This window comes from Strongylocentrotus purpuratus, unplaced genomic scaffold, assembly GCF_000002235.5.
Source record: "Strongylocentrotus purpuratus isolate Spur 01 unplaced genomic scaffold, Spur_5.0 spur5_scaffold_6, whole genome shotgun sequence".
In the NCBI taxonomy this organism is placed as follows: domain Eukaryota; kingdom Metazoa; phylum Echinodermata; class Echinoidea; order Camarodonta; family Strongylocentrotidae; genus Strongylocentrotus; species Strongylocentrotus purpuratus.
The window spans coordinates 1,434,277-1,451,476 of record NW_022145612.1 but is presented as its reverse complement, the minus strand read 5'-3'; the positions used below and the strand labels follow the sequence as shown (position 1 = coordinate 1,451,476).

The window sequence follows — 17,200 nt, the reverse complement described above, 5'->3', positions numbered from 1 at the left end:
GATTACTTTCCACAACTACTCTCGATGTGATAATGAGATTACAAACATATCGTTATACCATTTCAAATGTCATGTTATTTCCTCTCATCTTTAAATGCGGGAGCATTGAAGACCACACAATATAAATATAAACTTCAGGCAATGAATAGAAGTGCGGGTGTAATTCGAATGAAAATATATTGGAATTGATAAAAGATCTATTGATTTTCTTTAAAAAGAGGAGAATAATTATCTGCCGACATTTCCTTGTTTATAAAATACATATCTATATGCAAAGGTTATGTACGGCCCGACAGATTTGTTATAATTATTCAGTTATTTGCAAGAAAATAGCTCAGTGACATTTTTCTTTTAAACCATCACGTTGAAGGAAATTGGGAGGCGCTTTGTGCTGGCAACATTAACAATTTCAATTGTCATCAGACGATGACACTCCTTAACATACCCTTAAACTCATAAAAATCACACGATGCAAAAGAAATTATGAAAAGATATCAATGTCAAATAGAATCCTGTCTCTTTTTTAGCTTGAGTATAATAATATAATGTAGTTCTGATAAATAGAATCTTTATAATACATTTCTTGGCAATATATTTAAGGATATACATGAAAATGTTCATTCTATGTATATTCGTAGATGTAAACTCCATGACTATTCGTCATTTATATCCTGCAAAATCATAGACTATGATTTCATTATATTTTCTTTTATATGTTTCTTTTCTATGATTATATAGACCATTTTCTTCCAAAATAATAACAACAAGGATAAATAGAGAAATGAAGTCAGGAATAAATAAAATTGCTTATACGATACTGGAGCTTTCATGATTTCGCAATGCGATCCTTGCACATTTATTGACAGTGTACCCTAGGAAGCCAAATAAATATCTGGAAAGGTGCTCAAACGTGTCGCTACGCAGTATTCAGTACATGTTTTCAAAATGAGAAAGGAACTCTTACTCTAAAGTAACTGTCCAAAGACACAGAGGATGTGTTACAAGCTTGAAAATATACCAACGAGTCAAGAACAAACAAAATTGAGCCTGACTTTAGAAGCCATATCAGTGTTACAGCTCCGAGACATGCTACTATTAGAGAACGAATTATTTGTTTGAACACAGGTATTATACTGTTATTTGTTTAAATTTAGCAAAACAACATAACTCATAACATAATTTATTTTGTTTATTTTATTCATTTGTTTTTTTTTCTTCAAAGCATTTGTATTTGTATTCATACTTCACCAAAGGGTAGTATAGCCCATTCAACATCATGTTGGCCATCTATGCGGCCCTGTCAAGTTAACAGGTCAATCAATATCGCTCTCTTTAATCTATACGTACTTCTTGTAATAAATATCGTTCAAGGTAAAATATACGGTGGATCAGAAAAACATTACACAGGCACACATCAGTGGCATATTCGATAAAATATCAATACAAAGCTGTACATTACACATACCATTCTCATATTACCCCCCCCCCCCAACAAAATATATATATATATATATATATATATATATATATATATATATATATATATAAATTTGATGTGATAAAAAGTGCTAGAATAATCGCTCCAAGTTTGCAAGAACAGTCCTAAGGTCAGAAATCAGTTTGTTTAGTATAGAGATGTTATTTCGGACTTCAACTACGGGCATGCCATTTTGGAATTCGCCTTCAAAAGGTGCAAGAATAGCCACAACATTAATACAGCACACACGTAAATATATAGCTAAAACCACTGTTTATGGTGGATTTATGCAGCATGTATTCAAGGGATAAGAGATTTAAAGACTTTAAAAAAAGGCACGTGACAAAAGTAGCTACTGACACAAAACTCTTAGTTTTCCAAGACTGAATCATTTTAAGATATGAACATTCGCAATCAAATCACAATCTTACTTTTGTGCAATTCGTCAATTACAAGAAGACAATAAAACGGTCAAATCTCTAGTGGTCACCTCTCTAAAAGGGCTACTATATAGTGGTCATGATTTTTGTCTCCCTCGAAAGAAAAATTTGTTGTAGATCCTGTCTAGAAAGACTACAAGTCTGCAGATGCCACTTTCTCTTTTTCCTTTAATAGGTGACCTTCATAGACAGGTTTAATTGTAAATTCTACGAAAAAGCAGTAATAATAACTTTTGCTCTCCAAAGTGTGGACATTGTCATATAATATTCTGTCTTTTATGACTATGATATTATCATCACTAACATAATTTACACTACATTGAAGATGCATTTCCCACGCAGCAGTTTCTCATCGAAATAGTCCATTTCATAAAACGAGGAAGTCTTAAATGAGATATTAATTGAATTTATACAAATATAATGAATGCATTAAAAAATGACATACGATGTATATAATTCCCTTCCCCGTCTATATATTCATGTGATTTCTGCATCAATCGGTTTGGAACCTTTGGTAAGGCAATAATCCACATTACCAGGTCCCTCGGAGAGGACCTAACGCCGTCGGCCGTCTGGTTGCTTGCTTACAAGCATTTATGCTTTCTTAGCAGTCAGGTAAAAAAAAAAATAACAACCAACCAACCAACATTGACTCCTCTGGACTTGAGTCAGGTTTGAAAGGTTTAGAAAGATATCTGGACGATGAATGGACTATCAGGTATGTGTTTGTCTCCCCATTTGACAGAGATGACGTAGAATCCAGCTAGATTGACCTCGTATACCACTTCGTACAGGTCATCCCCGGTGAAGGTAACGCTTGTCTCACACACGGTATGGGGACGAGGACCTCGGATGAATACAGCTATAGAACCCTCACCAGCATTCGACGTCTCCACCTGATGAAATAAAAGTCACCGCGCAATTAGATGGGGTGCCATGATATGTAATATGGAATTGTTATGCTATTTGGTAAATATATTATTATTAGGGATTTGCGAAATTCACAAAATGTCGCCCATATGACGTTATCATGTCTAGTACTACCATTGTGCTAACTATGAAGGAAAATGCGATTGACAATCTTGAGATATCTGTTCCACAAGAAATGCACAGAAAGAAAAAAAAAGTTCTAACGAATATAAAAGGTGATATTATGTACACGACACCTAATTAGTCCCCCCCCCCCCCCCCCCCAAAAAAAAAAAAAAAAAAAAATGGGGGGGGGGGATGTTACAATGTCAAAATAAATATTAATCAATAAACTAAATTTTGAAACTAAGTAAATGGAATGGAAAGTGTTATTCGACCAATAGAACAAATATAAAATACCCATCAAAAATAAATAAGATACTGAAAACTTTCAAAAATCATAGTGAGGGCAGTATTAATATATTATTATATTGATCAAAGAAATCATGTTTGGATTACGTAATACAGCATTTTCATGTCCGCATATTTCGACAGGTGACACACAAGGCTACTGAAATTGCTTATATTACTTTTGTGAAAGTCCTTACAATCGTGTTTCGGTTTTGCTGTCAATGTAAACCCTTCAGAAAATTCAAAAACAACAACCTTGAAGTTCAACATAATAATGGAAGTTGACAGATGCTAGATATAATACATCCACAAACATAATGTACATACTAACCTGGAAGTTGTTCTTGACTCCTACCAAGCCCTCATGGATACCCATCCCCATCGCCTGACAGCAGGATGGTCTGATGGAGGAGAAATAGCTATCTGATGAACTTTGTGCACTGAAAGGTGTTCCAACGCGAGGAGTGTGTCTTCTGCTGCTCTTCTTACTGTTGGTTTCACCACCTGCTCTTGATGGAATATTTGATTTGAGCTCTGACCAGGAGGAATCCATTTCCTGCTCCAAGGCATCAAGAGTCGGATACAACTTGTCCGCATCCTTGCCCAGGACATCCTCAGCGAACGTTGGTCCTAGGTTTCCCCCAAGAGACGGCATGAACTTCCGGAGGAACTCTCGGATTGTAAAGTCAGGGTCATTGTCCAAAGTTGCCAAGAGTTTACTTACCGGCACCTCTTTATCATTCTTCAAGGTACGGTACGAACCGCCGTAAACAGAAGAAACGTTCGAGCTGGCCATTGTGACATCATATGACGTCTGATTCGTCCCGTCATCCCTTTTGTCACTCAACACACTACTACGATCGGTATCCAGAAAGGATACGCCATTACCAGAATCAGAGGGCTGATTGTCGATGGTAGGGGTACCTTCTATTTGTTTGGTAGGACCAGGTGATAGATCAGGAGTTTGCTCTTGGTCTTGCGAGTCCAACACGTGTTGAAGGTGTGAAAGATCAAAATTAATGGCGCTAAAACTTGGTCGCCTGTTGGTAACCGCTATAATTTCCTCGTCTTCAATCATATTCTCAACTCCAAGACGTGGTTTCTCAGAGAGCAGTTGATTTCGTGCACTCTCTGATCCACTCTGTAATCGTTTGCGTATAGCCCCTGACTCGTACGTTTTGGTCTCATTCCCTTGGTTCTTGTAGCTGTTTGCTGTTGTAGCGATATCGTCTTTTTCTCTAACGGGCCGTATGGGCTGAGGTGTTGATGAAATCTGGGCATTAGCCATAGTAATGTCATTACCCACGCGTACCATTTTATTCTTCGAGGAAGAGTTTGAACGGTCACGACCATTGAGGCTAAGGATGTGTCCATTTTCATCAGAATAACCGCTGTCAAATGTCGATTGCCTGGCAACTGATCTAGAACTTAATTTTGCTTTAGAAGCAGTTGGTTGTCGAATATTCTCTAGTGAAGGTGTCTTGCTTTCAAACCTCTTTCTATGGAATGATACGCGCTCACGCCCTTCGCTTGTATCTGACAGAGCAGGGCTCGTTGTTGTGGTTTGTGGGGATATCATCTTGCTTAGTTTTACTTGTTCCAAAGACGTTTCAGTTAGTTCTCTTCGCTTTTGTTTCGTAAAGGCACTTCTTCTGCTGATCCACCCAGTTTCTCTCTTGATGTCATCAGCCGTACATTGTGTTTGTTTTTCCGTTCGACGTCGATTCTTAGATTGTCTTTGAGGCTTCGGAGTATGTATTTGATCACTAGAATCCCTGCGAACTTCCTTGTTATCGACAGTGTTTTCAACTGATGGCTCTACCGGCCGAAAACCCCGAACTTCGAAAGCACTAGTGTGTTTACTTGGTATGGACTTCGTATGTGCGTCTTTATTGTTGACTTGTCGAAGCAAATGGAGAGCTCGATCAGATGACCTCAGACTATCTTCCAGAGTGGAATATCCGGATTCCTCGTCTATATGTTCTCTTTCTGCTGATGTCGTTGTTGAAGAACTGTTTGAGCTGCTTTCCTTAGCATTTCTTGAAGAGTCGACTCCTAACTGTGGCTCAAATTCTATTGTATTTTGGGATTCTACTGGCTTGTTGCCAACGTCCTCAATACCATTGGAAATGTCGAGGAACTTAGGACTTTGCGGTTTTTTACTACGAGCGGCCCTTTCCTCGCTTGTAACTTGATTATGACATGAACCATCCATTTGTGTTTTTACAGTTTTTGTGATATGAGTAGCATTTCCCTTTGAAAGTGACTGATCAACATTCTTCTGCTCAAAACCAAAAGACAGTTGACGACCAGAGTCAAGGGGCTTCTCTCCTGGGGTTTTAATGTCGTTACCCTTCATTGTTCCTGAAGAAGCTGGACCTGAGTAGGTGCCGGACTTAAGGACAGCCTTCTTTGAAAGATCGTACATAGCTGTCCCCATCACCCGTTTGGAAACGCGATCGGCAAAGGTGTGAATCTCCCTGTCAGCTATTGCTAAGTTTGGAACAGGAGCGAGAACAGTTGGAGATGGAGCCGTTGAGGTGGAGCTACTCATTCCTGTAGTCACACGCTCATCGCTAATGGAAAGAGAACCACTTGCGCTTGACTGATCATTAGCGGTGTATGATGGTGAGAATCCAGACATAGACATCCCCATGAAGGAGGAGGTGTTGGACATGGACGACATGTCGGCACTACTTGGATACTGTATTTCTTCTTTACCACCTGCCCCTCGAATAGTGCGTTTAATCACCTGTCGGAAAAGACACATACCAGCAAGGAAATAGAATTAGACATCAAACCAATACTTTCTGTTGAGAAATATGAGACAAAAAATTTGTCTTCCATCCCTTCTCATCACTTTCCATTTTGCTTAGTGTAATTACATTGTATACGAATGCTTGTTTAATTTGTGACATTTGAAGTCATATCAAAATTATGCTGAGCTGTCTGCATCATCATAATTATACTGAAATCGGATATGATACATATAGGCCTACTCGGAGTCACGAACACTAGTCCACTCTCCCATAATACTCATAATAACGATATCCCTCAAAGATATGTGTTGTAGTATTGTATACAACTTATTTTCTATTTACATCATATATTTTAAGAAAATTGTTCTGAAGTGCATTATGCATTAAAATACCGGTAATGTTCGTATATTCAAAGGATCCAACTCTCCCTTTCGATTCATTAAATCACATTTATGACAAAAATAATAATCTAAAACACTGCTTCAATACTTTGACAATTAAAGCAAAAAAAATGTACAATCACCTAAAATATTGGAATGACTTTTTCTCAATGAACAATAATGAAACAAGACAAAGAATGTGTCGCGCACACGGATTTTAAGCTGTCTGTAAATTTAAAAACCTACTTGTGTCACAGACCGAATGGAGCAGAAAATGGGAATATTGACAAGAATATATTAATAGGAAAATTCATTACTTAAATCAGAAGGTAGACAAAGTTCCTTCTATATAGAAAGTGAAATGTGCTAAAATTAGCAATTTGTTTGTTCCGGATTTTCCCCCGAAATATTTACTGTAACCTCTTCACGCTTTCGTTCACGTTGTCGGCTACCCCGGGCTATCAATTTACAGCAATTAAAAGAATCGCGAATTGTTGCATACTTTTAGAAATAAAAATATCCCTAAACTGATCAACCTCGATCTATTTTTAAAAATCAATCTTTTCCTTTTGTCAACGCGCAAATAAACTGTGAAAAATACGATGTAACACAAACAAGAATTGGAAATGCATTCATGGGATTTATAGGGGGTAAAACCCAAAAAGTGGAAGAGTTCTGCGTATTCGCATTGATCTTTTTTGTAGAAAGACACACATTTTTACAAACGCATGATAAGTAGGCCTAGTATAAAACTTTGCAGGAAAGTGAATTACTAGATTATCTTAAAATAGGTAAATATCTGTAATACCCACCTTTCGTCTGGTTCTGACTGTTCCTGGTCTGTCTCCACCGCTGCTCAAAATGGAACTGCTTCGATGACTCATCATAGAACTTCTAGATGACGAGGAACTGATGAGACCTCGACGAGAAGCATTCATGAAGGAAGATGTTCTAGCTGAGCCATACGGGTAGAAGACATCACTATCCATACTGCGCTCTGTGCTGCTCGTCATCATACTGCTACAACGACTGTCGTAAGGTGACGTGCTGCCTCCGCTTTCGTAGGACTCTCGAAGAGTATTGACGTGAGATTGACGACAGAAAGACTGTCGCCTCCTGGTTCGCGCATTGTATTTGTGTGCGTATTCTTGTTCGATCGAGTCTGCTGTGCCGAGAGGAGTGTCGTTGTTCGTTGATTCCACGGATGGTGGTTCGTTAATGTCTTCTACACCTGCGTCACTCAGACTTTTATTCTCATGCATGAAGCAGACAACGCGAGAAGGGTCCGAAGGGTCGGTATCTGGGAGAGAACGTTTCACGGCTATTGATGAATGCGCGATGAAAGGACTATTACGGATGTGCTCTCCACCCCAGGTCACTGTTATCTCATAAGCTCCTTCAGATTGGGGGATGTAACTGACTTCGTAGTGGCCTTCGCGAACACACTGGTAATCACAAGGAATGACACCCCCTGAAGCCGACGACGTACTTGATGACGTGTTACCTTCATCTACTGAGGCTGCACTCATGTTGGAAGAATCAGGGTCATCACGATGGGGGCGGCCTCCAGGGAGATGGTTAATGATCTTCCGTCGAACACTTTCTCCCAAAGGACCTGTAAAAAGATCATGATCAAGAATGAATAATTCAACAAAACGGTAGAGAGGCGAGGTAATAGACAATGCTTGATTGTTAAAACTGTGCCATAATTATGCCTAACCCAATATCATGAATACTTTCAGTATTTCAAATCAGTGAAGTTCTAAGTTATTAATTCATTGAAATATTGTTATCGTGATAAAGTGACTCGGTAACATTGTCTCAGATTCTGAAACAAAATCCTGGATTTAGCTCATGCTGCAATGATTATTATGACCATTAGTCATGACTTTTAGAAGCTGATCGCCTTTCTGATTATCAAGATATTTATGATTGGAAATCGAAATCAAATTTCAGTTTACCTAATGTTTTTTATAACAATAACAATACAATCTATTTGGGAAATGATTATAGTAAAACCGGTCACTCAAATATTCATAATTTCGTAAAGGCACTTCATAATCATTTTGAAGCAATTTTTGTAGGGCTTGAATTTTACACCATATCACAGACACTGATAAAACGTACTAGGTCGAATCATTATATTCGATCCAACTTTGATCTTGTTACTAACTTACATGATTATAATACAAGAAATAGCTGATTCAACTTTAACTTACCAGAAAGAGTAGGTAGTATTTGAAAATTAAATTTTATTACAATGCCATAAAACATTAGAATTCCCTTCCCAATGGTGTAAAGGAAATAGAAAACTATGCTCATTTTAAGAGGAAATTAAAGGAATACCTAATACTTGACAGTCAGATAAGAGAAGTAAATGACATGTTATATGATTTAAATTTGTATTCTTCTGCCGGTTCATACTTTTTCATTTTGTATATACTTATGTTTTCGTACGTTATAGAAATTCTACAAATTCATCATTATTTTCCTCTTCTTCCTCCGCCTCTTTTTCTTCTTCTCCTTCTTCCTTTTCTCCTTGTACTTATTATCATTTCTATCACCGGTTTAATGTTGTTATTTTTATTTTCTTTAATAAGTAATTCTTTTATTTTCTTATCTGTCTGTAAATAATTATTAGTATTTTAAGTTATTAATTTTATATATGTCTGTAAGGGACCCCACTGGAAATAAGCTCTCGAGCTTTCGTGGGTTATCCTGTTCAGCTGACTTATTTATGATCTGTTATTATTGTATATTGTTGTATGTTGGAAGCTTGTCGAATAAAAATCAATCAATCAATCAATCAATCAGCCATGCATCTCAGATTTAAGATTGTTAAACGATGCCTTTAATGCCGAAATAAAGAAGTTTATAAAATGTAACATTTCTTTTTTTGTGTCCCTATATTTTCTTTCTTCTTTGGTGGATTTAGAGTGGGGCACACCGACCCGTGCCCCTCCCATTTAAATAGGTAATGTGGCATAGCTTAATAACAGTACTTGTCTTCTTGTGTTTCTTCAAATATTTGACCTAATTTCTGGAATTGTAACCCCTTTTTTTAGTCCTGAACCTGCCTATACCTTTTTTTTAAAAAGTAAAGTCTTTCGTCGAACAAAACAGAGTAAAGTCTTTTGTCAACTCTCTTTGTTGCTACGGCAGGCAGGCCAATGGAAACGAATTCGTTTAATCAAATTATGGAAATGCAAGCAGTGGCGGATCCAGGGGAGCCCGGGGGCACCCCCCGCCCTGGGAAAAAATGTGCATTTTTACATTTTTTAACGTTAATTTTACCTATTTTGGGAGATGGCCCCCCCCCCCTGGCCCCCTCCCCTAAGAAATCAAAGAAACAAGAAACAAATGCACGACTTCGGGGAGGGGGGTCTTTGCTCTTTAGAGGACCTACAATTATATACCATCCATAATATATTTCGAATAATACAGGACAAACGGGAGAGTTATCGTGACTACGTTAAAATCCACTTATAGAATTGCCAGTTTGAGATTCGCATAGCTCTAGTACTCTCATATTTTAAACATTCATAAATCTCTAGTTATTGGTCCGATTAATTTCGAACTTTTGCCATTCCATTTAATATTTTCTTCTTTAATGTAAATGAACTTATTACAAGCGTTGATCTGCCCTTTCAAGAGTCTCCTAGAGAAAATCCAATTAATCTGAACAATAAAGTTCAGATTGAACCAGGTTGCTGCATCAAATATTCTCAGATGGTTATCTCAAAAGAAAAATCACGATAGAGAGATGAAAAATCACGATAGAGAGATGATTTTCATCTGAATCTATGACGCACCTATGGGTGTTGACATAACATTATCGATTATAAGTCAGTTCACGGTTGATGACTTGGAGTATGAACATGATCAGATTAAGGTCATTGTATCTTTGTGAAATACACGGAGACGAAATACTGGATACGTGCTCATGAAAGTTATGTAACCATTATTCATTTATGCACAAGCAGTGCACTCCATGACACACAGGTGGAAGTATTCTTTGAAAAGAGGAAACAAAGGCTATTTATGTAGCACCTCCATCGCTGTAGGAGTGATTATTTCCAAATGTACAAAGTGGGACCTCTTCATGTTTTGAAGATCTGTGGATATTCCTGGTCATTGCAGTAATGTGCTAACCGTGAACTGGTCTATTACATTACTCAGTACATGAAAGAAAGATGTTTCAGAGGGAGAGAGAGAGAAAGAGAAAGCAATAAAGTGACTTTGGCGTCTCACCTTTAATATGGATGTAAAGACTCTTGGTAATAAATTTGGGTGTGTAGACGTTAAACTTGGCCCGTTTGCCGATTTTCGCCATCACAAGGCCACTGCCACTTGCCGTGCAATCAACCTTCGGAGAGATAAATGAAAAAATTGTCCTAAAATAGAAAATACCATACGCGATTTTTTAAATCTATCCTTTACCAAAGAATTGTTCATTTGAATGAATACGAAATGGAGAGATCTCTTTTTGAAAAGGAAGCATCTTGTTCTTCCATTCTTCTCAGTTTTCCTCTTGATACAGCAATAAAATTAACTTGGTATGGGTAATTTATTAATATTCACTCAGAATCAAGGTTATACGAGTCTATACAAACTTCAACACATTTTCTCTTGAATCAATAATAAAATAGTACCTTATCGGCTTCCATAAGTTGTTTTCTCTCCTCGTCCACTACCACCTCACCAAAAGTGGCTTTCTTGGGCCACGCCCCTTCATTGCTCCAGGGACCTGTCTTGTGGGAAGGGGTTTCTACTGGTATCGTACTGGCATAACGTATGGACTGGATGTAACGAAGAAGCTTTGTTTCGCTTGTTCGAGATGGCATCGACATATCCTCGGGCTCCATTGGCTGTGATAAACAGGGAAAATGTAAACTTATTTATACTTACTTATTATTATATATTGGTGTTTTTCTTCCGTTGAACATTTCATATAACTAATTTATTTAATATAATTTAATATATTTGTAAAGCGCTTAGAGACTTTTGTATTAAGCGCTATATAAAAATTAAATATTATTATTATTATTATTATAATGTAATTTATTTTAATTTAATATAATTTAATATATTTGTAAAGCGCTTAGAGACTTTTGTATTAAGCGCTATATAAAAATTAAATATTATTGTTATTATTATTATAATGTAATTTATTTAATTTATTTTCTAATTGATTGATGAGTGGGTGGATTGATCGGTTGATTGGTTAGTTGATTGTGGTTTATCAAAGTTTCAAATATAACAATGCGCCGAGCGCCTTATGCTGATTAAATACATTTTAATCGCTTTCATGATGAGAAATATTCGACGAAGTAACCGAACACAAGTTGATTTACACCACATCATAGGTGTTTGCATATTGAAATTCTTTTTCATGAAGCAAATAGCCAGCTGGTAATCGAGATTATACCTACGTATTATGCTTCTGTTCTGCAGTTAAGTTCTAATACTAATCGAACTCATGCAAACCTTGACCCAACAAAAAGGTGGCTTGCCTGAACCTGCGAATCAAAATGTGTTCTTAATGCTGGGAATGGCAAACGTAGAAAATGGGCCTTATGCCACTGTCAACCCTGAGGCGAGAGAGGTATGTAATTCGTTGTCAAGAACATTTGCCGAAGAACACGGCAAATAAAACGAATCTAGAGGCCTTCTACTCTTTGTAATAAATCACATCTTGACTAACCCCTAACCCTACATATTTAATTACTTAAACCAGATGAAAATGGCAACGACTCTTTTTCTGAAAAGTTAAGATACCATACCTCTTCGATCCCTAGATTTTTTCGCACGAGAGTCATTCCAAGTCGACAGTTGTTGACGCGATTCGCTGGCTTGAGAAGATCATAGCGAGGACATGTAGAAGGCACGACTGCTTCGATCAGGGAACACAGGCAAACTCCGTTCGACCAACTGTCCTTGAAGTCATCGACGACGACAGTAGGGGGAAGTTTTGTGTTTAGCCAAATCATTAGTTCACTCTTGAGGGACCGCTCTGTGAAATAGGTGAGGATGGGTGTGAGGAAAATGGCGGTGAATAATGAAACTGGAGTGAAATGATTGCAAGATGTCGTTGATCAATGGTGAAGTGCAGAAGAGAAAATTAATAAAGTTCTGTATTTCATGTGAGGGTCGCAAATTTAATTTTTGACATGGATATATAACCAGTTCTGCCTAAAAAAGGTACGATCTCACTGTCCACATTGTTTCGCCTAATAATAAGGTATGATGTTATGCTCTTGCTCCTTGAAAGTATCACTCGACACAATTGTTATCAAACTTAGAATAATTTTCCATCTTTATTCCACATGGATCATGTATGTGATTTTTCAAGCTCTCATTCTATCTCTGTCTCTCATCTTCTCGTTCTTCCCTCTTTCCCTGTTATTCCCTCTTTCTCCCATACCTCTCTCACTGTCTCTATAACCTCTTCCCTCTTTACATCGACATCCCGATTTCTCCTATATGCTAATTTATGATTGTTTCCTAGGCCACCGTTGGACATTCCAATTAATACTCACCACTTTTGACTGTGTTTTTAAATCTTTCAATCATGGATGGTTTATATGTGACGGGTTGATAGTTCTTGTAAGTAAGCATCCGTCGATTACGTTGTCTTGTGAAGAGTGATTTAGTGGTAGCAACCAGGAAGGGTATCGGATTGAGGTAGGTCAGGTATCCCAACAACATCATGATGTACGCGGACACAGTTGCGATCCCACTCGCTGCAACTTCGGCCGATACCTTTATACATTTCCATACTGTTGGCAAATACAAAAACAAACGTCAAACAAGAAACCAAACAAACAAGAAGTAATAGTAGGCCCAATGATATCAATTTCTGCAGATTTATGCACAATTATTGTTTAATTAAAAAAATGAGTGAAAACGATAAAGAGATACCGAAGATGATGTGAAACTGCAATATATATTTATATTACATTATTTGGCAAAGTAAATGACCATATGAACCTTCATGATCTCGGCTGATATGAGTTGGTCTAAAGGTCAACTCAGCAACACAGCAACACAGGGTTTTAGTCATTTATTTATTTATTTTAAATGGTTTAATTCTATAAAAAAAAATGAGAGAGCCGAATTGCACTTTCTTTTTACAAAGTATTTACATCAGTGACAAAGTAAAATTACATGTAATACATATGCGTATAATATTATGGTAGTAAAATTCCAATCCGTTTTGTACATAATATGAAATTGTTCTTCTACGACACCGTCTGCTCCGGCTACAATTACGCCGCGGCAATTCAGTACATTAATCAAACTCCCAATCTCAACCCCGGACAAGAAACCTTCACCGCACCCAACCCCAACACGAAGCACAAACCCAGCCCAAAACCTAAAACCAAATTCCAACCCAACCCTACATCCCTGATGAAAAAAGCCTGGAGCAACCGCCGCCGGAGCCAGTGTCGGGAAGCCATCGCTGTACTTTATGGCAGATTACTTGTATACATAATTATACAGAAATCTGAATATTTTAACCATATTTGCAATAACATTATATATTGAACGTATACAATATATGAATAGATATATTTTTTTGAAATTCGAAAAGAATAAATGTTGCATAGGCAGATGGGTAGTGTATGTTCTTCAATAACAGAAACCAAATCCAGAAATTATAAAATCAAATAGATGCTACAATGAATTAAACAATTATACTTTGGTCATGATTGGTCATCCTCTCTTCAATCTAGAGGCCAAACTGATACCATCTTTCTCGACTTCCAAAAAGCGTTTGATCGCGTACCACATCCACACCTTAGATCCAAACTACATTACTACGGAATCAGGGGAGACTCTCTCCGCTGGACTATGTCACTCCTAGCGAATAGACATCAAGCTGTCGTCGTCAATGGTGCTCGCTCAGCATGGATGCCTGTTACTTCAGGAGTACCGCAGGGTTCTGTCATTGGCCCCGTACTTTTCCTGCTGTACATCAATGACATCAAACTCAACATCAAGTCCACAATGCGTCTATTTGCAGATGACAGTGTCATCTATCGGCGTATCGAATCTCCCTCTGACACTCATATACTGCAAGAAGATCTCCATGTTCTTGCAGACTGGTCCACTAAATGGCTGATGGGATTCAACATCAAGAAGTGTGCTACATTGTCAATCACAAACAAGAAGCACCCCGTCACAGTGGACTACACCCTACTAAATGAGTCAATTCCTCGAGTACAACAATACAAGTATCTTGGTGTCACGATTACCCATGACCTTAAATGGAACACCCAATGTAAACTCGCCACCCAGAAAGGCAATAGAACCCTTGGCCTCCTACGCAGAACTCTATCACCGTGCACCAAGAACATCAAATCCAAAGCCTACACAATGCTTGTTCGTCCTCAACTTGAGTATGGCAGTGAAGCTTGGAACCCTCGGACTCTGACATCAATACAAAGTCTTGAGAAAGTACAGCGAGCTGCCGCCCGTTTTGTATACCAAGACTACCGGAGAATAACATCAGTCACAGCACTTGTCAACAAACTGGGATGGGATACCCTTCACAACCGCAGGCTTCTTGCACAGTCCACTTTGTTTTACAAGATGCACCATCACCAACTCAACATGCCTTTTCCCACTCACATTATCCCAGCTACATATCTGGGCAGAAATGATCACCCTCTGAAGTATGCAGTACCCCCAGCTTCCATTGATAGCTTTAAGTACTCCTTCTATCCTCGCACCATCTGGACGTGGAACCACCTATCAGCTGCTGCAGTAACATCTCCAACAGTGACCATCTTCCAGGAGGCTGCTCTACCTATCATCAGAGCGTTGCCTCCTCCTGTTGGGTCCAAGCTACTGTAGACTCCACGTCTCGGTTTTTACTTGCACGTCCACCGTTTTATTGTAAATAATAGACATCATTCACTGTTTTGAATTACTTCATGCACTGTCACTATGCCAGCACGTTGCGCGGACATCCCAGTTTAGCTGTATGATAGCTGCCATCGGGATTATCTCTACAAGTAACAAGTAACTTTGTAGGTAATATGCAGATTTTTTTTTTTTTTTTGGGGGGGGGGACCAATTTAGTAAAAGATACGTTGGCGCATGAAAATGATTTTCGCATAAAAACGTGGATCGCATAAAAATATGGGTAAAAGGATGTCATGGTAATGATCGATATAATGTGCATCATCTTGGGAATCGTTACAAAAAAGCAAACAAGATTGTGCACAATTAAATCTAATTTAGTTGCTCCCATGATTGGTATCATTCACATATCACATTTCAAATTATATATTTAAGGTTTTGGCAATTTGCCAAGATTGTGAAAGCATCAGTATGAGAAAACTATCTAGAAACAATGATATGAGTATACAAGGAGTCATGTTTAATAACAGAGTAAGATTCAGGTGCGTTCCAGATTCGCGTCTCTTGGATGGTGACGTAAAAGGCTGGTCATTTTTTAAAAAATAATTTTCTGATTGATACGAATATCTAAAAGCCTTGGGGAAAACCGCCACACACACACACACACACACACGACACGCACACACAACACATGCACACGCATACGCACACGCACGGGCGCACACACACACTTTTTCCTTCAAATTTGTTTTATTTCTCCAAATGTGTAATACAAACAAAAACATACAATTGAATAAATAAATAAACATTTTCCATATTGATATGAATTGCTTATACATACACACGCGCACACACATACACACACGCACACGCACACACACACACACACACACGCACACACACACGGCATACATCTCTTTAATGGCTTTACAAACGAGGGTAGCAGTTGTTCCTCCATTGTTTCCTGTCCTTGGAAGCCTAACGGAATAAGACTTATATCATTGTTTGACATCCGAGGACTATTGTAACGCTATCTGATGGCTATTGTTCTCTGTCCACACCATGTAGGGATAAAAGCTATCACCCACACGAACAGTTCCTCATTAAAAGCTAATTAAGGTCATGCGTATTATGAAAGATCCAACCATTCTTTTGTTCAGTCATTTTAGTTTCAATAGATCTGGTGTTCGCCTTGTGTCCCCCGTACCAAAGCGACTCGTTTGTCCCCGATTCCATCCACATGTTCAAAAGTAAAGTACTAAGATGAGATGATTTCTGAAGGTAATAGGAAGGGGAGGGGCGATACCGTGAATATATTTTGATACCAAGTATATTATGGTATTTAAATCGATTAATTTCATTTATATATGAATATTGAAATTAAATGAACAGTAATTAATGAGATCATGTGATCATATAGTTAAAATTTAAAAGCATGATTTAATCTCTTTGAATTTAGTGTTGATTTTATAAAGATTAATTTTTAAATATTAATATGACTTACTCGGTGATTAATAAGGAATGTGTAATTGGAAGTTTGTTCAATTAAATTGTGCTTGATGTAGGCCTATATACTTTGTAACCATATGTGAAAAGAATTTCCATTTATCTGGACAATAAAACAAATCAAAACAATTCAAATCAAATCGTTAATTCAATACCCGTTTCGGTAATATCGCCGAAATCTGTTGATGGGATTATCATTATGTTCACATTACATATCTCTGTAATAATATTAATCAAAGCATTTTTTTCTGGCTGGAAATATTTCTTCAAGACTAATCTGAAAATTTGTCAAGTCAGACTTAAAAGGCTTTTTATAACACAAAGACTAACAAGTGACAATTGTATATATACCTTTTAACTTCCGACATATATAGACACACAAAACTATATACATGTATATTATATATAAATACATGTATATTAATAAATTCACAACACACTGTAAACAAA

The 17,200-nt window shown here is 37.6% G+C and overlaps 2 protein-coding genes across 2 annotated transcripts; both read right to left on the bottom strand.

The window, feature by feature from the left end:
• Positions 1-2,578: 2,578 nt before the first annotated feature.
• Positions 2,579-4,781, bottom strand: LOC115919519 (filamin-B-like). The gene is made up of 2 exons (XM_030973569.1): positions 3,569-4,781; positions 2,579-2,813 (listed from the first exon to the last, which is right to left on the bottom strand). Exons 1-2 carry the CDS (start codon positions 4,550-4,552, stop codon positions 2,601-2,603), a joined length of 1,197 nt encoding a protein of 398 aa, XP_030829429.1. The 5' UTR covers positions 4,553-4,781; the 3' UTR covers positions 2,579-2,600.
• LOC115919271 (serine-rich adhesin for platelets-like) lies at positions 4,554-13,084 on the bottom strand. Its single transcript, XM_030972643.1, has 7 exons — positions 12,916-13,084; positions 12,160-12,440; positions 11,029-11,244; positions 10,628-10,742; positions 7,189-7,991; positions 5,101-5,989; positions 4,554-4,558 (listed from the first exon to the last, which is right to left on the bottom strand). Exons 1-7 carry the CDS (start codon positions 13,082-13,084, stop codon positions 4,554-4,556), a joined length of 2,478 nt encoding a protein of 825 aa, XP_030828503.1.
• Positions 13,085-17,200: the final 4,116 nt, after the last annotated feature.